Raw genomic sequence first — 23986 nt, 5'->3', positions numbered from 1 at the left:
TGCACTATACTTCAACTCACAGAGCTTGGTGCTTTAACGCCAGGATCAAAGACAGAAATCGAATCTGTGAACCTCAATTGCTTTTTCATCATCTGACTTGTAATATCAGCCTTGTTCTGGCCAGTGCCTGGGAGCTACAGGGGTGATGTGAAGCATCCCCACAGAAGGCATTCCAGGGCAGCTGGGACGGCGAGGTCCCCAGCAGCCACAAGCAGTTTATTCTCAAAGCCTGAGAATCAGAAGCTACTTCCTTTCTTTTATTTTGCGTTTAAGGATGACAGGAAGATGATAAACAGCCAAAGCCCAGACACATCAATATGCTAGCAGTTCAAAAGCCCTTTGTGACTGACTGACAAAAACCTAAAGAAGGGGAGGAGACCCTCTTTTTCTTCCATCGGGGATGGCTCTGGACAGAGACGCCTGAAATTTTAGCCCTCAAAAGCTTCTCCTGTTACCACGAGATCACCTTGCAGGTAAACACTTTCCTGGTTCATTGAGTCAGTGTTACATATCTGAAAAAGAATCTCCACTGAAAAGTGATAATGGTGGAAAAATACTCCCTATTGTACAGCAGTAATTCTTGTACCGCTTGTCTGCAGGCAACGCATTTCCTCTCTTGAGGAGGCTGTGCAACTGGATCCAGCTACACGTAAAGCAATCTGTTAAAATGAGGACAAGATTTACTGTTGGAAAGAAAAAGTTTAAATACATTCCAGGACCCTATGGTACCATATGGCTAAAAGTGACCAAACATGGTAAATTAAATTTAATCTCTTCACATTACATTCAAAAGTTTGTATTTTCTATACAAGAGTAAACTTACTGATACAGCAAATGCAATGAAGGACTGGTAACAACTGGTGTTACATTTTAAGTCCTAAAGAAACACGCTTCTGTAGGCTATTTAGTTACACTTTTAATAGTGTATGCACAGTACTAAAATCCCTATTTCAGTTATTTCCTAGCATGCAAACTGGCATATGTACCTTGCAATGTGGCAATGGAAACCATGATACTTTTATCAAATTTTATTCCTTTCTTCCCTTATAGCTGTAAAATCATTGGTACTACTTAATCTGCAGGAAGCAATTAAGCAGGACATCTGAACTTAGTGTAAAAGGGGTTTTGTTTCTTTTTAAAAGCAGTGAAGCCCAACAAAAGAGAAGTCACATGCTTTAAAGATGTTGTAAAGCATCTTCCTGACTTTTGACATGTGTATTACCATTAAACAGATGTACCAGCATATCTCAGTATCAAAAACTACAACCACAAATAAAGATAGGAAAGACAGGAACTAAACAGAACATAATTTTCCCCCCTTGCTGGCAGCTGAAAAAGCCTACTCTGCAACCTTTTTGCAGACTGCAGGAATCAGGAGCAGCATGATTTAACATAGGGAAAATGAAAACTAACCCAAGTTCAGCCCACACATTTAATACTTCCAATTTGGACTTGACCTTATCACAGCTCATGCCTTCAAGAAGAGAGCTAGTCTGAAGACAATGGCATAATATGACAATAAAATACCCATCTACTCATTTCAATACACTATGAGCTTTTCAACTTGAAAGACAAAGTGAAAAATAGTATGTACTGGGGCTGGCAAGCTTCCTGTAACAAGAAAGGCAGTTCAAGGGATTGGAGGCGGTATCTGTCTTTTTTTAAAATGCCAAAAGGACAACGACCACCTTCATTCTGGGCTATCATTTGATACAGGTAACATTTAGGTACTGCTCAGGCATATAAAACAGAGTTGTAGACAGCATGCTGCAAAAGCATGTAATGTTTCCCTGTCAGATCAAGAGGCAGCAACAAAAAAAGGAAAAAAATGACCTGATGACTTGCATATTAGTTACTTTGATGATCCACTATGCTTCTGAGTGAGTACTTTATCTGAAGAGCTTTGGTAAACCCAAAGACAAAAAGCTGCACTATAGCCCTAATAATGCAACTACCCATGTTCCCCCACTCCTTTAATTACAGCTGATTCATGGCTGGTTAAAACCCTGTCCTGCTTGGCCTCTTACCCCTTCACTGAGGATACCGTCCCACCTCTCCTCCTCCCGTTTCTCTTTTCTTCTCTGGTCAAGCAGTGCATCAGATAAGGGGAAGGGGAAGCAGCCAGTTTTGGAACTCAGTGTAACCCATCAGTCAACATCAAGAGGATCCAAAGAAAAAAATATTTTGAAAGGCATTCAAGAGGAGCATTTGCTTTCCCACCACACACAGCCCCATACAGAGCCTCCTCCCAGTCCCTTCCCTCTCCTTGGCTCCCACCACCACTCCTCACAATCGATCCCAACTCTGGGAAAGCAATGCTAATCATCTGTCTCTGCTGATAGTGACACTGCCACTGTGACTATCTCACCTTTCCTACACTCTCACCTGCTGCTCAGGAGTCTGCGGAGCTGCCGGCTCGGACGGGGGGAAGCAGAGATGACACCTGCATGACTCAGCACCAGGTAACAGTTGCTTTGATCTTACTACCAGAAGGAGTGTTTAAAATACTGTAAATTTATTTATGCTTATCCCTTTGAACACCTAAATCTTGCAGTACAGGCTCTCAGATTTGGTTTAGTTTCCTATGGTGTATATGGACTCTGCACCTCTTCTGGGGGTACGCATGGATGTGGTGACACTGCTTGGCTTGGCGTGACAGCCATACCACAGCTGACCATAAAGTAACGAGTGCAAGGATTAAAGGCTGATGTGGTGTGTATCTCCTTGGGAGAAACTGTAAATGCAACAGGTGTCACGCGACCAACGATCATCATTAAAATGTCAGAAGTTTTCTCTCAGAGTATTTTCAGGAAATTAGTCCAATAACTCCTGGTATCTCAAGACTAAGACTGCTCTAGTAACATTTCAATATCACAAACACATATATTCAGAAGGCAAACACGAATATTAAATGCTACATTCTAATCACCAAACTTAATATTTTGTTAACACATTCTTTCTCAAGAAAAGGTACTAGAAAAAAACTTCATAAAATTAACATTACATGACAAATCTCTAATTTAAAGCAATATTTTAAATACTGTTACCAAATTGGCATGTACTTTCTGAAAGACAGAAATAAATATCGGCAAATTTAAACCTTTCCAGTTCCAAAGATGCATCTCCAGGACACAAAAAAAGTATAAATACTTTAACTTTTCCCCTTGAGAAGGATCTAAAGAGATCACAGTTTACTGCAGTTTTGAACTTTATATTACTGTAAAAATTACAATAATTTTATTTAGAACTCAGAAGGAGATTTTCAAATGTTTCACATATTTTTTCCAAGCAGGAGAGCAGTTTGTTCTATGATGTCTTTTTCCTGTCATTTCCATCCAAAAACTTTGGCAATAACCCATTAAAAAATCAATACTTAAATAGTTTAGTATACGTGTCTCTTTAGGTTTTTTGTTCTTATTAGCAGAACACAAGGTAAGTTTTTTTTCATATTAAAGCCAAAAATGGGTCCAAGAAATGGAAAGATAATATGGGCCATGTATGCAGAATAGGTTAGAAAAAAATTAAAACCATAGTATCTCAGCATTTCATTAATTTTAAACACTCACCATCCCTCAGAATAATTTTAATACGGTCTCTAGGTAACTTTAGAGAAAAATGTTAGCTTAGATGTATTCCACCTAGAACTATGCAAGTTAAGTTTGGTGCACAATCCTCTGTATCATCAGTTAGAGAGAGGAAGCTCTGCAACAGAAGTTAAACCTACACAAGATGGGAACTGCCCTCTTGATATGCCCATTTTTCCCTCCTATTTCCTAACTTAAATATGTCAAATAGGTGCCTAAAGATGAAGATTAGTCTTGGAAACAGGCCCTAGAGATATGTTAAAGATCTAATTGTTGTAAGGTTCTCTTAATGCTAGTTTGGGGATCAAAATTGATTTCTTCTCATTTTATGGATACTACTGTTGTCCTCTTCCTCCAGTACTACCCAAATGAATAGGTGAGAAATAATCATTTGCAGTTGTAAATATAAGAACACAGAAATAGCAAAAGTGGGATTTGCTCATGGATATTGTATAGCAGCCACTCCAAACAATGAAGGTGCAAGAGTGTCAGGAGAGGCTCACAAACCAGCGAAAGATGCTTCTCTTAATCCTGCTGGACACTACAATTTTCCACCCTAAATATACATTTTCTTTGTAAAATCTCTAGGTCCACATATTCTTCTTACCTGTATGAAAATCTAAAAATCTCGAATTCTTGCACTAATAAAAATATGCTGAAGATACATCTTTAACATTTCTGAACTACAGATGTGTGTCCAGCATTAGCTTGAGGGGATCAGTCTCCCTCTCCTGTGAATGGAGCAGAAAGCTCGGACCAGAGCTCCGCAAAACTCAGCAATCCACAAAACTTCCCTTCAAACCAAACCCAAAAGTACTATATGGCATAGCAAGTTTAAAGAGACAAAAGAACTAAAATGCAGTGAGTCTCCTAAAAGACTACGAGAGAACAAAAAAGATGTTTCATGAGAAGAAAAAAAGTAAAAATCCTTTTTCACTTTTTATTCTATTGGGACATAAACAGAACATGAATTATCTCACCTTTTACCCACATTTATATTTGAACCCAGTCTGTGCAAGTCCAGCAGCAGGTCTCTGCCAGAAGTGCCTGAGTTAACCCAGAAGGTTATCTTCTCATCCCCAACCCTCTCCTGCAATCCGTGTTCTACTTTTGCTCACACTAAATAAAGCAAACTGATATTTATAGCATTTCTTAGGAGGCTGAATGTTTTCATCTACTCACCAGGTCATCCAAAATACCTCAGAAATCAAGTTTCATGACAGTTACCAAAACAATGCTTTGAGTCACTAACTTTGAGATGTTTATATAAGGACAGTAAAAATCATACATAAACATGGAAAAAAATCCTCATCTGTTTTTTTTCTTCTGATTTATTACCTAATAATTCAACAGCAGAGGACTTTTAATGCAGTCCTGTAATTCTACAGCAATTGGAAAAGGCTCCAAAATAATCTTTATAAGAAAGGGGAAGATTACTTGATATTAAATCCATATAATAGCAACTCCGACTGTTAAGCTTGCTGATTCTACTGCAGAAGGAAAGTAGAATTATAAAGCAAAAATATCTTTCAAGCAGTTTAGGTGATGAAACAAGAGACTAACAAGGCACTGGTACCACACATTTTTAAAAGAAAATAAAGGCACTTTGAAATATCGTGTCAAAAATACTGAATAAATTACAGGATATGTGTTTCACAGAGAAAGAAGAGCAAATAGCTGTAATTTGGGAGGCTAGAATTTCCTCAATGAGATAGCATAAAGGGCCCTGTGAACAAAAGGACCTTTCTCAAAGGTTTTCAGTGACTTACACAAGTTTCAGTACTCTACTTTAGTAGCAGTATATGACACTGCATCTGCATTTCTTAGATGTTATTTTCATTAACCATTTTTAATCAGCATATAATATATAAATGCCATTAAAAGATCAAGAGCTTTCTGCTGTGAGCTATGCAAATCCTGAGTTATGCAAAACATGATGTCCTGCTTTGTGAAATCACAGCAGTAACTTCAGATTGTCTGAAATTACTGTTTTAGAAAATAACACTTTAGCATTTACCTCTAGAGAAGGCAGCCTTCATCCTCAACTTACGACCAATCAATCATCAGAAACATCCAGCTTCCCTTAATAGATGGTTTCAGCTCACAGGTGGAGCTTTGCTTTCTAAGGTTCAGAGCATTTTAAGGTTCAGATGAATTAACATGTGCATATTATAAGCTGGTAGTATATGGTCTAAGGATTAACTGCTATAGCAACCAGTAGTGTAGTCTGCCAACACATCATTGGATTTTCTAAGTTTATATGGATAGGATTTACATGTAGGTGTTCATTTATTGTACGGAAATTGCAGGTTTTGTATTATGTGGATTTCTTCAAACACGAAAATGCACAGCCATTGCACCAGTCTTCCAAAAAAAATCCCATGTGTAATATTCAAAATGAAACTGATACTAAAACAACAGTTTCACCATGTTTTACAAATATTTATTTTACACACTGTAGGATCCCTCCTGCTTCTCCATTTCATTCTATCCCATTACTCTAGAAGAGTATTCTGGACAGTACCAGGAATTATTCAAACTGAAATAAGATGGCATGAAACCATGGTATAATCAAAACCTTTCTGCCCACAACCTTAATTATTTGCAAACTTCAATTTAAAAAAAAAATTAGAAGCATTAAAGAAAAGCGTACTTTTATTACAAGACACTTTAAGAATGGTCTCTGGGGACTGACCAAGTGACCTCTCTGCTGTCTCTTCTCCCTGAAGGGAACTGGAGTTGGCCAGACTCTGTGCATATCCAGAGGTATTTTTACCCAGACACCTCAATACTTGGCTTCTTTAGGAAAGTAGCACACTGTGAAGAAGTCCTACTCACAACACATCAGCTGACACAATGACGTCAGATCACACCACAAACTACTGGGGTTTTTGAGTAAGCGGTGAATATTCAGAGCCAGTGGAGTTCGGTATCACCTAAAAATTAATTCTTTCAGATAATATCCTACAGATACAAGAACATTCCTCTCCCCAGACACACTTCTGCATCTAAGATTCTTAGGCAAAAATGGGTGGAAGGGGAACAATCCTGTTTCAACTGTGGTTGCCTATATGTGTGAATTAAATATACGTATGTCAGATTTCACCATACTGTGTATACTACAGCTATCCACAAATGAATAATGCATCTTAATTTCATCACTTCCAGTGGAGTGGAGCAGAAGCATTTTGAGAAAAAACAGAGGTCCAAGATAGGAGAAAAGTACCACAAGATGAGGATGGAAGAGAAGAAACAAAAAAATACTGCACTAAAATATGCTTCCTCTCTCTGTAAATATAACTCTGTTGCTTGTAAACCTATCATCTGCATTTCAGCTGCTTTTTTCCTAGTATATTCTTCTATTTTTTGTCCTGTCTCCTGACATGACCTTTTTTCTTTCTTCTTCAGTCACTCTCTCCTTCCTTCTTCCTACTGTCTTCCTTTCTGTATTTCTCTTCAGAATTTACCTTTCACTCTGACTCTCCTCCCACTTTATCTATTCCAGAGTAATTATTCCTGTTTTTTCCTTCTACCATTTCAGTTCTGTAACCTCACTCCTTAACACCTGAGGTTTAGCACCTTTTTTTTCTTGTCCTGTAGCAGATGCAATAGCATTTGTACAGTCCAACAGAATTTGGGGGAAACTCTAGTGATAAATATCAGGGCTGCTCAGTGAAGTTTTCAACTAGTATGAAACCTGCCTCATCATCACAGGATGATTACAGAATTTTTACAATTATTACATTGTTACAGAATTGATTAGAAAATAATATAAGATGGACATTATAATGAGATTCTGAAGAAAATCATGATACTAGAAAAGGAAATACTCAAATAAATCAAGAAGAACAATATATATACTTCCATAGACCAGGATTCATACATCTGTTACATCAGTATTTCCTGTAAGAGTAGGATGGGTAGGAAGACACCCACCCCAAGGAAGAGGTAAAATCATGTTGCAATTATGTCCCATATTGGTTTTTTTCCTCTTTTAATGGGTAACTATCAACCAGAGCACTGGCCTTCCAGAAGCAACACTAAGCAAACTCAACTTTACAGGCTGCTATTAACACAGCAACGTAGAAGATACCCTGGAAGCTGCGTGATGTATAGAACATGTCTCAATTCTTCCATGAAGAAAACAGTTTTGAACCTTCCAACACAAACAACTTTTTATCTCCTAGATTCAGCAAAGATCACCTTAAGCCATGTTGGTATGCAGTTACTTAAGAATGACCATGAAAGTCCATGTGAATGCTGTGGAGCATCTCTGCTTTCCACGCTGTCCCAATCAGAACCACTGGCTCAGTGCCGATGCAGCTGCCGCGCATCATGGTATAAGCTGCGCAAGGAAAATTATTCAGCTCAAAACTACCCAGAGCAGAAATAGTAGCCAAATTTAGTTGAATCTGGAGCTGTTAGGAATGCAGTGCCAACCAGGGCTACCTATTGGTAACAGTAATCATTTTTAAGATCAGAGAACCTGATAACCCCAGATAAGGCAGTTTATATGAACTCAGATAATTACTACTTTGCTTTTATTCCTTGCAACATTTGACTCCCAAGCATCACTCAGACTTTCATAGTGTAGAGGTAGACTTATATTAAGTCTCTTTTCAGAAATGTTTTAAGCTTCAAATTACACCATATAGATACTAGAATTTTATCTTCAATAATGAAAGAGATGATATATGATATTGGTGACTGCTACTGCTCTCAGTACCTTGGCTGACATTTTAGTTGGGTGGAGAGGATAAAACAGCCACTCCGGAAACTGATTAAAAACAATGCAAAAGAGAATCTTCTGGTTTTCAGGTAAGAGTAAACAGTGTTTTATAGTCACTGGGAATATATTCTACAAGCCAAACAGATCTGACTTTGAATAAGGTGTTAATTCCAAAAGTATGAATGTGATTTTGTCAGTTTGATCCACTTATGATTAAGAAAAAAGCTGAAGTGATTTTGAGCCATTAAATAGGAAATGTAATTTAATGACTCTCCCAATTATTTTCTGCTTTAAATGGCAACAGAGACAGGAAGACTGCCTTCCCTGGGACTCCACACAAGATTTTTCCGAGGGCTGTCCAAAATCTTACTGAAGGGGATCAATGGTTAATTCCCATATGGGTTCAGACAGCGACCAACTCACAGTCACAGCCAGTCCAGAAAAATGGACAACTCTGAGGCCTTATTAAGTGACCTCTCTGCTGTCTTTTCTCCCTGAGCAGTTGACTAGACTGTGCATACCCAGAGGTATTTTCACCCAGATCCCTCTAAACCTGGTTTCTTCAGAAAAGTAGCACACTGTGAAGGAGTCCTACTCACAATATTGATTACACCAAGAAAGGAAAAAAAACCCACCTCAGAAACCAGTCTGTGCTAATTATTTTTGACAAATTTACCTTGTCTTAGCACATTCATTGGTGTTTACAAATAGATGTTTTTCCCCAAGAATTAAACTAAACCTGATCATCTATTTTAATTCCTCTGTTAAAATACAAAGACAAAAGGAATTAGATGTTGTTGATGATTGCTCAACAGGATATTCCATCAGCCTTGGCATGGAGTCACTATTTTAGAAGAGAAAGTGGTTTGGAGCCCATTCAACTGCCAGTGTTTCTGTGTCAGGTCAGGGAAAAATACACCAAATTCGTCTGGGCTCTGTGCCAGTTCTCACCTCTAAAGAGGCTACAGGAAAGCTGGAGAGGGACTTTTTACAAGTGCATGTAGTGACAGGACGAGGTATTGGCCTCAAACTGAAAGAGGGTTAGCTTCAATTTGATATTAAGAAGAAATTCTTTACTGTGGCATACCCTGTGGTGGTGAGTCACTGGAACGGTTTCCCTGACAAGCCCCATCTCTGGAAGTGTTCAAGGCCAGGTTGGACGGGCCTTTGAGCACTGGTCCAGTGGAAGATGTCCCTGCTCGTGGCAGGGGGGTTAGAACTAGATGACCTTGAAGCTCCCTTTCAGACGTAACTATTTGAGGATTCTGTGATTTTTGCAGATCTCTCTGCAGACCTGTGATTGCAGGTTCTCTCTAAAACTAGAGAGAAAATTTTGGTTCACTACCAAAGACATAAATAGGAGACAACTAGCTTCCTCCAAGATCATACAATATTTATAGTATTGACCAGAATTTTAGTGCTCTGAGCTCATTCGATCAGCATTCATGCAGGCAGGTGTTTAACCTGAACCTTACAAGACAAATTCTCTGAGGCTGTTATGGTTTCACTCTGGGACGTAGAAGAAAATAAAGCAAGAAGACTGCCAATGCAAGGTTCTTAATGGGTTATAAATGAAAGGAGGAACATTTCTTCGAATCCCCTAAATTAACAGCCCTCTTCTATCCACAGACTGTTCTTGGCCAATATCCGTAAGTAATGGAATTATGAAAAAGAAGCTGCAGCTTCCAGAGTTTTGCAATTACCAGGGGATCACACTTGAAGAACCATAGATGGCTGCATGCCGCAGAAAATTCTAAGTCAAAGGTTTGTAGTCAAAGGTTACTTTAAAAAGCAACTTTCCAACTTGAGATATAATGAAGAAAATTTGAGAGGTCTGGTATTTAAAGGGAAACAAGATAAATGACATACATATATATTGCAAACTAAGAAAGAAACAAGTCATTAAAATGAGTGTCTCATCCATCTCCCACTACTGTGAGTTTTAAAACAGGAATACAATTCAAAGCTTGTGAAAACATGTGAAACAAGTTTACTCGAAAATTGAAAGAAGGTAGTTACACCTGCATGCATTTTTTTAATAATATCAAATACTTGATATTATTAAAAAATAAATATCAAATATTTGATATTATTTAAGACCACAAAATTTGATTTTCCTGTTCTCTATTTTTACCAGAAGAGAAAATGTGATCTTCCTGCCATGAGCTCTTGAAAAGAGCCATGAAAGGCAGATTTCAGTTGTTTTTACACTGTTAGATCTCCAGGGTCATACTTAGGAGATAAAACTCCTTAAGTAATCAGTACATTCTCCAGAAGACTTGGCATTTCCCTTTTTAGCCCAATTATGTTCACAGAAGTGGGTGATGCCACAGAAGCACTCCACTCAACTCCGCTTGAGTGAAGAATATACAATATACACATGAATACCAAAAAACAGTAAACTCTAAGAAACACTGTTCTAAACAATTTTTACCACATAAATAAATATACCAGTGACATACCTGAAGAAGAACATGAACAGAGCAGCTGTGATGCAGAACAAAAGGACCTACAAGAAGGAGAAAGAGTGTTATTACATAACACACTACTACTGCATGTTCTGGATCATGAAGATTTTATAACTTTTGCTATAAAACTACACTTTATTTATGTGCTTGAGGGCCCAGAATGAAAGCTTGTCTGAGTCCACCCAAAAGGATTGCCTAGTTTCTAGTGGACTTTGAGCGATTCCTGTAGAAGCTAAAAAATTGAAATACACGCCAAGGTAGTGGGACAACAGACACAGCAAATGGCACCACTTAAAAGCGTCTGTAATAAAAGACCAAGTAATAAAGTAAGTATAAAACAACAGAATTTCAACAATAAAATATTAGAACTGAAATTTAAACATCATATTTTAGCAGTCTTTGCTTTAGTGATTTATTCAAATATCATATTGTTTCAGTTTAAAAGGCATGGTGTTTAAAATGTCTGCATAATCAGCTCCTTCTGCTGAACTGCCTTCCAGCCAGTTTGAGAGCAGTTAATTCTATTCCAAATCAAGACTATCCTTTACAGTAGTTTACCTTAGTGCTAAACTCACATGGAACAATCCTATCTCGCTCTATATTATCAATGTCATCATACAAGAGTCAATGAGCAAACTCAGCAGCTCTCCAGCACTGAGAGGGGAATGTCCTTCCTTCTGCCATCTTCTCTGCTGGGGCTTAGAGCTGTTACCTCCTCCTTACCACCCACAGAGGAACTCAGAGAAACCTGCCTTAATCCACTCCATTTTTGTTAGGTACAGCTCACAAGTGAGAAAATATTGTTTTGCTCTAGATATACTGGCCCATATTCATACCATCATTTAGGAGGCAAAATCCTTACAGAAATATTGCAAGTCTTTCAGAAAGTATTTGCACCTATTTTCAAGGGTTGAAGAAGTTTTGATCATGAGACCATACAGACATCTCATGTGAGAAGAAATGAAAGAGGTGGCAGAGGTGCAAATTACGTTATAAACCTGTAGAACAGGAGGCTGCTGTGTGTTAAAACAGATCAGAAAGAGTGACAAAAATTTGCACAGGAAATCTTTACAGTGACTTTCAGAACAAAAAAAAACCTTACAAATGAAACCATTTCCCTTTTATAAATCCTCTGCAGGTGACTTAAAACTAGGTCACACAAGACACTGTAACATCTGCTTTGTAAACTACCCATTTTTTCCTTTTCCTTCATCAGAACTATCATATTTTATTTATCTGCATCAAAAATGTGAACATCTGAAATCATTTTATATGAAATCATTAGGGCAAAGGTGTATTTAATGAGGGTAATGGTATATTTCATTTCAAACCAGCAGCAAAAGCAGACTTGTTTTTAAACACAAATTCTACTCAAAAAAATCTGCCCTAATCCTCTAAAGTTCAAAATGTATTTAATCAATCAAACAACAACCATCAATTCTCTTGAGGTTTTTCTGGAGACACAGGGAGAAGGCTTGACAGCCTGAGCAACAATGTTGGGAAGTGAGAAATGGCAAAGAACCAGTTTTCTGGAGGATGGGGGGGGGGGGGGGGGGGCAGGGGACAACAAAACAAAACAAAATTTGAAAAAATATGTATGCCTTTGCATACTAAAAACACTCAGTTCACTAAATAGTATTTTTCTTGCCCTTTTTTCTTTTATTCTTTTTTTACCTTTTTTTTTCCCCAGTAAGTTTGATAATAATCTAACAAGTATTTATATGCATCATTAAGATGCCCTCAGAGCTTTCTTCTCCAGGTTAAAGCATCCCAGCTTTCTCAGCTTGGGAAAGCCAGCACCGAACACACCACTATGGATGTGTCTCAGCAGCACTGAGTAGAAGGGAAAGATCACCTTGTTCAGCCTGCTGGCAGTGGTCTCCTGTGCTGGAAGGGCCCTTTGCTGGCTCATGATTAGCTTGGTGTCCACCAGGACCCCCAATTCTTTTCTGCAAAGCTGCTTTCCAATGCCCTCAGCCTACACTGGTGACAGCAGTTGACCCAGTAACAGCAGCAGCAGCAGCAGCTCACAAATGACTTGCCCTCACAGCCAGATAAAAATCTTGGCCCAAAGAAAGGGAAAATAACAATGTTAAAACTATCAAAACTACTTGAGTCTTGTGTATTCAGGCTTTTCCCGCACATTACCCAATCCTGAGGTTATGTGCATTTTCTTTAAGCATTTCCATTATAGTCAGATTTCCTGGGGTACAAAAGGGCTCTGATTGGAGGCTGCTGGTTCTTCCATACGTCCAGAATAAAGAGGAGGACTGAAGCCTGTGATAAAGCAACACAGACCTTGTAATTAAAGGGAAAAGCACTGGAAGTACACATAATATATTTAATGAAGACAGAAGGAGGTAAATGGGCAGATCCGTGATATTAGCTGGTAGAAGCACCCAGAGTGTTGGAGCTACACTTCCAACACTGCATAGTGCAACTAGCAGCTCACAGAAGACCTAAGGCAGCTTCAACCACTGGCACATGACACTTGACTTCCAATATATTCATAAAGCCTGAAAACCATCACCTTCCTGATCAACCACTTTGCAATGAATGCGAGAGGTACAGCTACACTTGATAAAAACAAAGCAACTATTCCTAGATCCTGAAGGCTGCATGCTACAGAAAACTGAACTGCCAGCTAAAGTCTGTCTGAGGGAAGGTTTAGTGGTAAAAACCATCGAAAATTAAAAACCCAGTTTAAATAAGCCCCTTCAGTAATTAGTACTTCAGCCAATTTCTTCCAAATTTACAAGCTATATAACTGGGATATATATATAACTAGGAGCTTTGTACAGCTGGTTAAAAATCTTTACTCTTAAAATATATGATGCAGAAAACCCCAACTATTTTGCATATTTTTTTATTCCTTAAAATAAGACTTTCATCCACAGAAGAGATTACTGCTGTCTCTGCTGCTAGAGGTTATAAGCCCCCTCTCACCTTTATATTCACACAGAGTTGAATAGCAGCATGGTAGTTGCATTACCTTTTATTATATCAGCTATTATTACCAGGGATCATGTTAGATACTCCATGGGACTTTTGACTACACAGTCCATTTTTCTAATTTACCCCTACTTCAGACATGAAGAATGATTTGTTGTACCCAAAAGCCACTCTGGTTTTTCCATACATATTAATTGGTCTAATTAAAAAAAAAAAAAGATCATCACTAACAGTAACTCCCCCCAAAGCTACACTTGCTTGTGGTTCCTAAATTTTATTTCAAGATGTGTTATTGGTCTTATTCAAATGCTTTCTATGGTTCTTATCACTAAGATTATCTCTTAAGCAAACTCCCTTCTAACAAACCCAAAACAAAACAAATTAAAATAATGGAACTAGTCATGCAGATTAATGTAATGCTCTTGTACTCCATGGCACAGGAAATACATATGTATGGAATATCTCTTTTCCACCTGCACAGTATGTAACATCCTAATCAATGAACTGTCTTTAGATTTGTTAATCTTTTCCAATAACAAAATAGCTAGTTTAAAAAGCATGCAATTTTCTGTCATTTTCTAGTCGTTAAAAGGGATGGAAATCACAGCCTTTCTGAGTAATTAGATAAAGATACCAGAAGTCATATAAAAGACAACAAAGACACCAAAAGCTGTATAAAGAGAACTTGCATGAAAGCAGGAGCCACATCACTTTACATTCAGCCTCTTAAAATCTGATCTGATGACCACTCTTACTAATATAAATAGTTATTTTTCACCATTATTTAATGCCGCAGGCAAGAAATTACCACAGTAAACAATTACCTGATGGAATTAGTCACCATTAGCTGAGACAGCAGTTCTTACGTGACAGCTACATCATCACCTACATGGGACTAAAAGGGAGAACTTCAGCCCAAAACCCAGGAGGTGCCAAGAGCATCAGCTATACCTCTGAGATTGCTGCCATGAATGGCACTTACACAGTGCAAAGGAAGGCTGATACAGCCGCTTAACACTAGATGACATCAGCCATGGGTTTGGCAAGGGGTTTTCTTTTCCTGAGCACTGAACTAGTTCTCCTGCTCTCCAAACCACTTATCTATTTACTGTCCTAAGTAAGTAAGAATCACTTGCATCCCTCATCACTCTTCCACCACTTCTTAGACTGATGTTCTTTTTGGGCAAGTACAGTAGATTCTCCAGAGCACAACTCTACTCCCACCAGTTAGTGAGCTAAAAAACCCCAGGAGAGGCAGATACAAAAAGCAACTCAATGCCCATGTTACATTATTGCTATAAAACTAAAGTTGTTGCCAGTATGTTAATGCCTGAGGCTTATTCAAGAGAAGACAGGAAGGTAGCTGGAGTACCAGCCTGCAGGAGTTAAAAACTATTCCTTAATTTGGTAGAAAAAAATTGCAAATGACAGCTAGAACCTGAAGTCTTGTCAAACTCAGACTAGTAAAACGGCAACTTTTTCTCTGCTTACCAAGATTAATTAATGCAATGTGATTAGACTGGTTTGTGTACACTTGATGCAGTGTGGTGAGATTCACCAGCCAGTATCGATCAGTATCCAACGAAATGATTTTATGGTGTCTTGTCACATCAGCATTCATAACAATAGGATTACTGACGCAAGTCTTTAAAACAAATGCATTACAAATAATAAAATATGCATATGTACACTTCAGCAAAAGCTTCTGAATTTGTTACTTTTATTTAAATTTCACTATTGAATAAATGTCAAATAAAACTATATACTTCAGGTCTGTCAAATGACTTACTAAAGGTGTAGTGAAAATACAGTGAAGACTGAAGGGAAAACATACTCCCAAATCCTGCAGCAGCTCCAACCCTACTGCAACCATCCAGCTTTTTGTGTCTCTGGGTCCCTTGCTCCTTTCTCCAAGGCCAGTGCTGTCCCACAGATGGCACCTTAGAGCACCAAGCAGTGCTTTAGACAAGGCTAGGGTGTTTTCAACCATCTCTACATTTAACCACAAGCTCCTTGTTTTTCAATCCCCCAGGGAGAGAGAAGGAGCCAAGGGGGAATGCAAAGCACTCTGAGTTTCCTCAAGCACGTACAGATCTGGAATAGCCAAGACTCTGAGTCCAAGATCCAACAGCTGTAACCGAACACGTGCAACCATCATCAAACATTACTGTCTGTACCTGCTGGGTTGGCACTGTCTGGTTCCTGTGAAGTCATATAATATCTCTTCTCTTTTACACACTAATCAAAAATTGTGATTTACTTATTTTTTAATTTCCATTTAAATATCTTTATAACATCCCTTATTTTTCTATTAGGAACACTCCTCAATTCCTAAGTATTGCTGCAAGCAGCAAAAATGAGCTATTCCAATTCTCAGCATTGCCACTGCTTATTAAAGAAGTCACACAGTTCCTGTACAGAAATGTCATTAATAAAGTTTTTAAAATAAAGATATTTTACACTGAAAATGGGTTATTTGGTTTTGTATGAAAGCATAAGGAGTTAAGAGAAAATGGTGGTTGTCCTTCACCAAGCTCGAACTTCCAATAATCCCAAAAGACATGCCAATGGAAATCCTGAAATGGAGCCACATCTCTCTGGTCATTTCAAGGGATGCAATGTTTTATCTTCTTTCTATAGTCAAGCCTGTCAAATCAAAACCTTTATAACACCTTCTCTCCTTCTCTAATTGAAATGCAGCATATCTGGGGAGAACTTCATGAGCTATCAAAAGCAATGGCAAAAACTCTTGTCATACCTGTGGTCATCCACATGATTATTTTTCTAGTTGAAATTAAGTAACTTTTGAAGCAACTTTTGAAGCAACATTGCTGCTGCTGTAAAATTTATAGGCTTTATGAAAATGCAGAAAACAATCTGTCAGATACTTTTTGGGCACAGGGCCAGTTCAGCTACACCTACAACACTCAGCTGTTAGAGGCTCCTGATTTTTTTCTGCCAGCAAGTCTGAAGCAATCTCTGGGCTGATAAGATCAAAAGAAACACTAGTATGTGTTATTAAACAAGAGATTATATAGGTTCTTGTTAAAGCACTCTTGTTGGATCATGATTAAAAGGTTACAATCGGCAAATGCAGACAGTAACTGAGCCAAGACTGGGAGAACCTGCCAGTCCCAGAAGAACAGCAAATAAAAAAAAATTAAACCCTCAACTCTCTAGGTCACAAATTCCTTGTAGATATATATACACACACACGTACCTATAACTAAGCATTTCAGAATTCTTCGTTTGTTTCCTCAACACTTGTCAAGTTTCTTCCCCCAACTTTCATATTCTATTAGCCACAGCAAACAGAGCTACAACATACAGTGACAGAGCCACAGAATATCCATTCTGGAAGCTTCCAAGGAGAGCCCACTGCTTTCAAGCATGCACAAGGCTTGAGAGACTGAAGCACAAAAAGCAGTTGCCAAATGAAACTGCAGTTTCATCACCAACACAAGCAAAAGTTTTGTATTATACCACCGGAGTGTACTGAGTTCAATTTAAAAATCTACACTTCAAATACATATTTTAAAATCTAAGATTGGGTCACTACGATCTTCCTACAACCTGACACGTTCCTCATGATGGCTACACATCTTGCTGTGCAGGTTTGCCCATTGCTGGGCCATGCACACAGCTCAAGTTGAAACTGCACAAAGCTCTTTCAGGCAACATCAGCCTATGCAGTCATCACTCCTCCTCCAGCAACTTTTTTTTGCTGATTATTCCATGTGTCTTCTGCTGGCACAGAGATGCACAGAAAAACAAGTCATAGACGTGACCCACCAGAAAGCAACTATTTTCTGTTCTCAAGGACTAATAGGGGCAGGGTCAGACAGCTTAAGCCACACCCAGATCAAATCATAGCCTGATACAACACAGTCAATTCAACCAGCATGATTTGAACTTTACTTCATTATAATTTTGACAAATAAATGTGAATTAGTTGTGAAGTGTTCAAATTATATTGGAAAGGCAGAATTAGTGATATACTTGAAATACCACACCGCAAATGAAAACTAACTAACATCTCTAAGTATTAAATCCGTATGTAAACTGAAATTTAAATCTGGTTACTTATCCTACAAGAGCTTTACAAATGTAGTAAATACTAAAAACCCAATAAATTTTCTTAGTAGTCTGTACAGATGTCTTGTATTAGGCTTCTGAACATAACTGCTTAGCTCACGTTACAAATATCATCCAAGATTTCATCTCCACCATGAGAATTTCTGCTTATATGTCTATTCTTCTTCCAGAGCTCACAATCACTGAAGAATTAGAAGGTTTAACATTACCTTAGTATCCAAAAAGGAACTGCAAGTTATTTGTCTTTAAAAGCTTACAGGTGTTGAAATAATTTTGTTGCTGTGAAGTACATGTATTAAAATATTATAAGCACAGCACTTTGCAAGGCAGCATCATGAAAGCCACTGTATCTAGTAATGAGTCATACTGGTGAAATTTCTGAAAAGTAGCAGAATGTGATGAATTTCAGATAAGCATTAACAGCTAGTAAAGGGACAGGGTTAAAGAGGTAGAAATAAATTATCTATTTTGATAATTGGGACATAAAAAGCAGGGTTTCCCCACTATTGCAACCATTTAACTATTATGTTAAGTGGTGTATTTGATAATTGAAGTCAGTTAGATCGACAAATTTTAAAATTACTAAAAATTTTGGCATGCTCAGATTTATTGTAATTTGGCTACAACAGTCATCTTTTGTGCTCAAGAGCTTCCCGCCCCGCATGCCCATGCCCATAGCTGCCCCCTCTGTTCTGCCGGTTGAGATGGTGGGCAGGGCAAAGAAGAGGCTGAGGAAACCAATGGAGCCAGGAGAAATGCACATTAAGGAATGTGCTCAGGAACTGTGCATTTCTTTTCTTAAAAATGCTGTACAACCAACAGACACCTAAAACAAATGCTATTTCTGTATATACATATACAGCAGCATTTTGGTGTTTACTAAGTGAGGAAAAATATTTTAAAATTATGATCATTATTTATGTTTGTGCATAAATCCTGGCACCTTGTATATGATGTCATTTAACATGAGTATTCCTGTATCTCTCCACAATTTTGTCAGAGTTTTCATTAACATTGTGAACTACACGTATTGCTTTGCAAGTAGGAGTCCCCTTGAGAACATGAGGAGGGGGAACAGCTAAACTGATAAGCTAAAATGCCTCTCACATTTCCGCAGACAGGAGCCTCCACATTGTACAGCTGACACTGGCTGTCAGCATAAGACACAGTCAGCTCCTCAGGGGAACAGGGCTCTCAGTAAGTAGTACTTATGTGAGCATGTTGGAAAGAGAATCAGAACTGACTGGAGGGGGCGAAAGCACAGAGTGTGTTATCTGTTGAACAGAGGAGTTCATGCTGCGATGGAATTAGTTTCCAGTGAATTTTCCTGAGAAAGTACAGATACTCTTGTGGCATGTGAAAGGAAGGACTTGAGTTCTCGCCACCGATGTCTACTCCATCCCAGTGCTGGAGGTTCCTTCTCACCCTGCATCCTCATCACTGCAGTAAGCCAGGGAAGGGGCTCAGGCTGCTGGTGACAGCTCTGCTTCAGAGAGCAACTAGTTTTGCTCTGAAGAGCCCCTCTGGTGGTCCTTTTAACCACCTCCTACATGGAGACTGAGTGGAAAGAAGAGATGCTAAGCAGAAGCTATGAGAAACACTATTATAAACCATTCTAGCTCGATTCACAGGGCCTTCCCTATCTCTTTATTAAGCTATAATATTCTTAGACCTAAGAAATAGAAGCTCAAAATTGATACAGAAATCAGTGGGAAAATAATGGTGTTTTACTGAAGTACTTAATTTTAAAAGATTACACAGCAAAGGCCCACACATCAGCAAACATCCAACTCTTCCTCCATTACAGAACTCTATTACACCTTGATTAGGATAAACGGTATAGATTATATTATATTCCTCTTTCTCCCAGCAGTTGTAATTTTGTCTTGTTTGTTTTACTATCAATCACTTAAATGTTAGAAGATCTGTCACCCACTTCCACACACAACACCTACAGGTTCAGGAAAAAGTCTTGGCACTAGCAGAGAATGCTACTAATAAGGCAGATTAATTTTTATTCTTTCTGCTATTGTTACTCCCATCACAACAGAGAAAAAAACACGATCAAAACAACATAAGCGAAGTGCAACAAGGTTAAGAAAAGATTATGCCCTTTGGTCATTGTTAAATATTCTCTCAGATACTTAGAAGTAGGTATGAATGTTTATTCATGCCTAGAGGCATTACTTTTTTGCTGATCCCAAAACAGAACACAACATTTGAAAACTAAAAACATCAAAATTTCCTTTATATTACATCCCTGCCATATTCTGCTCTGCACCCCCACCTCTCTCACCCTTTGCTGCTCTCTGGGAAGGTAGGATGGCTGTCCGCACACAGCTTCACCGGCTGGGAGCAGGGGAAGAAGGGCTGCCACAAAGGCTGTCCCAGACCTTCAAATTACATTTTGCATGGCATCCATCATGGTGGATAAAATTCCCAATGGCAAACTGCATCCACACAGTGGTATCAGACCAGTAGGAAAAGGTGGAGAGGAGAGAAAAGGGAAGGGACAGATAATGTGTACCTGGTTTACCAAATCTCCTGAGTCTGCTCCTGGAGAACTTCAGAAGTACTGTGGCACTTGGTAATACTGTGATTTTTATTTTTTATAACTTTTTAAAAATATAAATGAGGACACATTCAAACAGTATCACAACTGTATACAAAACACCTCAAAGAAAGAGGTCACCTGGATAAAGAGAGTTAAAAAACTCTTGAAAAGGACATAATTAACTAAGAGCTGGTTATCAAGACCTAAACCAATTCATCTGCAAATATTATTTTCATTTTCAATCATTACTACAAAAATTAATGAGAATCTGATTCCAGAAAATAGCTGTGCTATCCACTGAAATAACTGCAGAAAGCACCCATGTCCAAGACTATGGTGGAGTACCCTGAGAATTACCAGGAACCTGAGAAAGTCACAATAGGGAGATAAGCTGCATTTGTAACTGGTCACCCAGTTCATCAGACAGCTGAATTTAATAAGACCTTGACATTACTGCAGTATCTCCACACTCAGTTGTTTCAAATTTCTGGACACATTTCAGGAAGCTACTCAAAAATTTCAAGTTCTTCATTATTTTACGCAAATAATGAAAAATACTACATTATAGGGAATGCACCTTATCTCATGTCAATTAAGGAGCTATGGATTTACCTTAAGCTCTCCTTCATCTAGACTCTCTCTACTCAGTAAGGAGAGACTCAGCAAGCACCCCTGAGTGATAAAGTAACAAGTTCAAATGAGAAACCTTCCAGCATCTAAACCTGAGAAGTCTGATCTTTCTTGCAACACTTTCTCTCACTCCTATCTTTTCCAGTCTACACCACAGAGCCATCAAGCACAGTATCACTGCTTTTTTCACATACAAAATGCATTAACTAATGGCTAAATATAGTGTTAAAGAGACCATAACACAAATAAGATGTTTAAACAAAATTTTGAACTGCTGCTAATTGTGGATTTTTTTACCTGTTTCACACTTGATTTTGCTGCAGAAACACAGCTAAGATTGAGTAAAAGTACCAGGTCTACACAGAGCACACAGTACAACATGGCGTGAGTTCAACTCTTTTCTAGTATGCATGTTCCAAATTTCAATGCAGCCCAAAATAATTATGCCATCAGAAAAACCTACATCTGAAAAATGTCTTACTCCACTAATAACTTAAAAAAAAATTTTAAACGAATTTTTGTTTACAGAAAAATTAACTAAGTTATTTAAATTATTTTTAAAAATGTAAAGGCTTATCATACATATGATTTTTACCTACAGGAGAAAAAAGATTATTTAAACACTTTTGCTAATGAAACATCTGCATTTAATACAGTTGATTACGCCTCTAAAAGTATACATCGATTATATTCTTTCCTGTAAAATTACTCCTATACATTTGAATCTTCAAAACCATCATATTTTCAAAGTGGTATGAGATTCCCCCCACACCCCCAAATACTGCATTCAAATAATTCTCAGCACCAAATTAGTCCAAAATGTCACCAGAGTCTACCTCACCTTGGCTTGCCTGGGGAGCCACAACACAAGTACATTTAGAAGACTTGTCTGGTTTGGTTTACAGGAAAGGATGAACAGCAAGTGCAAAGATTTCTTGTGATAAGTGAAAACATGAAGGAAAGCACATCATGAGGTCACTCAGTTCACTGAACTGTGTAAAATGACTCAACATGAACATCTTCAAATACAACAGCAAAGAGCTTGACTGATTTCTTGCTGCTCTCCAGAACACACCTGCTGCCCTTTTGAACTGTCTCATTAAGTATCGCTCTGAAGCACACGGACCAGCTTTAGCTAGTGAAGATTACAGGGCTCCACACATCTCTCTGTCAGGAAATAATTTAATTCTCTGTCTTCTGCACCTGTAAGTGCACCACAAATGGTGCAGAAGACCAGATGATTTGATTAAGATCCTGCTGTTAAAGGCTTTTTGATTATAGGACAGGCATTCTGAAAGCAGTACAGCAAAAGGTGAAATGCATCCATAGGTGATCATGAAATATTTGCTCCATTAAACTGACTCAAGAAACTCTGGACTTCCCAAGCCGAGGTGTGAGTAGATGAACTGCCAGCTAATGAAATAAAATGGCATTCAAAATGGGATTGTACAAAAAAAATTACTATCTAAACTTTGAAGACAGTGGATGATTATAAAGTAAATCAAACAACCCAAACCTCCTTGGGTTCAGGGATGCCCAATTGAAAACACCTTTTCATCTCTCAGCTACTCCCAGACAAGTGCTGTAAAAACAGGACTAGGAACAAATTGTGGGGCCAGCTCCCTACTGCACCAAAACATGCTATCTTACTTGTATTCAACAGCATAAATGAGCTATGAGAACGTCTAAATGCAATGCAACACCAGAATAATCTCTTTCAAACCACAATTTTATCATTTTATCGCTGAAAATAAGAGCTAAACAAAGTGTCACAACTACGATTACCACAAGGGGTTAACAAATTCAAACCCAGAAAAATGTAAACTCAAGGTAAAATTTCTTTCCTGCAAATTGCAGCAATGGAATTGAAATTAAATTGCATTTAGTTTAAATCCTATTATCACTGGAAACTCTTTTTTAAAAGCCAGCAGTTTTGGCATAATTATGTTTCTGGCCTGCTTCCTCAACGGTCTCAGAAGATTTTCCTGTGAAACAGCTTAAGTGCACATCCTACTCTGTAAAATGACAGAGTGCATAATATCAGGGTATCCATCACATATAGATGTGATTTTTTTTTCCCAATAGAGCATGTAAGAACAAATCAATCAAACAAAAGATTTTAGCATATCTAGCGAAAGTATCCCGAAACAAAGGCCTCTTTCTGCTAACTTAATAACAAAGACAACTGAAGTAAAAGAAGACATGTAAGGTTATCTCATCAAATTTCATTATTCCATAATTAAGGGAATGCTTCCACAAATGCTCCTGAAATCTCTGAGTAAACTGTTATATCACAATTTCCTGGGATTTCAGGTATTTTAGTAATTTCTCTCAATCCAAGGCAGAAACAAAAGGATTTCATCTTTGTTTCTTTAATAGCAGCCACAACAGCCCAGCAGTACCCAGCACCACAACCCCCAGCATTCATCTTTGCATGGCCAAAGGGATCTCTGGGGGAGGCCAAGAGGTCCTTATATTCCACCAGCCAGTAACAGCTGTTCAGAGTATAAGCAGAAGCCTATAATCTTACAATTTAGAATAGGCTTATTAAAAAGCTGAAAAAAAGAGCGAGTTTTGTTGTTGCTGTTGATATTGCCTGCCTTGCTACCTTCTAGCACTGTTACTAGTAATACTGAATTACTTTTTAGCATCAGCTGGTGGAGAGAGAAACTCTTTTGAGCTTTCAAATCACTCAGATGTATACATCACTTCCTAGTTTGCAAAAGGTATTTTAGCCTAGAGCCATCTCTTCTTTTTGGAACCCATAAGAAAATATTTTTTGTTCCCTCCATGTGGTCCCCCTGTCACTAGGGACTAAAATTATTCCTTAGCTGGACCAGTTTCCTTTCATGCTACCCAAGTTCAGGTGGTAGTTAAATAGAAACAGCTTTGTCAACACAACACCACTAAAAGTAAAGAAATAAAATACACACAAAACATGAAAAAAGAGAAACTCAGAGAGAGAAGATCCCCA

The 23986-nt window shown here is 38.2% G+C and overlaps 1 protein-coding gene across 2 annotated transcripts in view; it reads right to left on the bottom strand.

Moving 5' to 3' along the window:
- TMEM135 (transmembrane protein 135) overlaps window positions 1-23986 on the bottom strand; it is a 160906-nt gene that overhangs the window by 51602 nt on the left and 85318 nt on the right. For both annotated transcript variants that reach the window (XM_048294497.1, XM_048294498.1), the window contains one exon: window positions 10776-10822. In XM_048294497.1, coding sequence (XP_048150454.1) covers window positions 10776-10822 — 47 coding nt within the window. The remainder of the gene's footprint in view (window positions 1-10775; window positions 10823-23986) is intronic.

This window comes from Corvus hawaiiensis, chromosome 2 (assembly GCF_020740725.1).
Source record: "Corvus hawaiiensis isolate bCorHaw1 chromosome 2, bCorHaw1.pri.cur, whole genome shotgun sequence".
NCBI lineage: Eukaryota > Metazoa > Chordata > Aves > Passeriformes > Corvidae > Corvus > Corvus hawaiiensis.
Note: the sequence above shows the minus strand (reverse complement) of the source record. Positions and strands in the feature narration are given on the sequence as shown.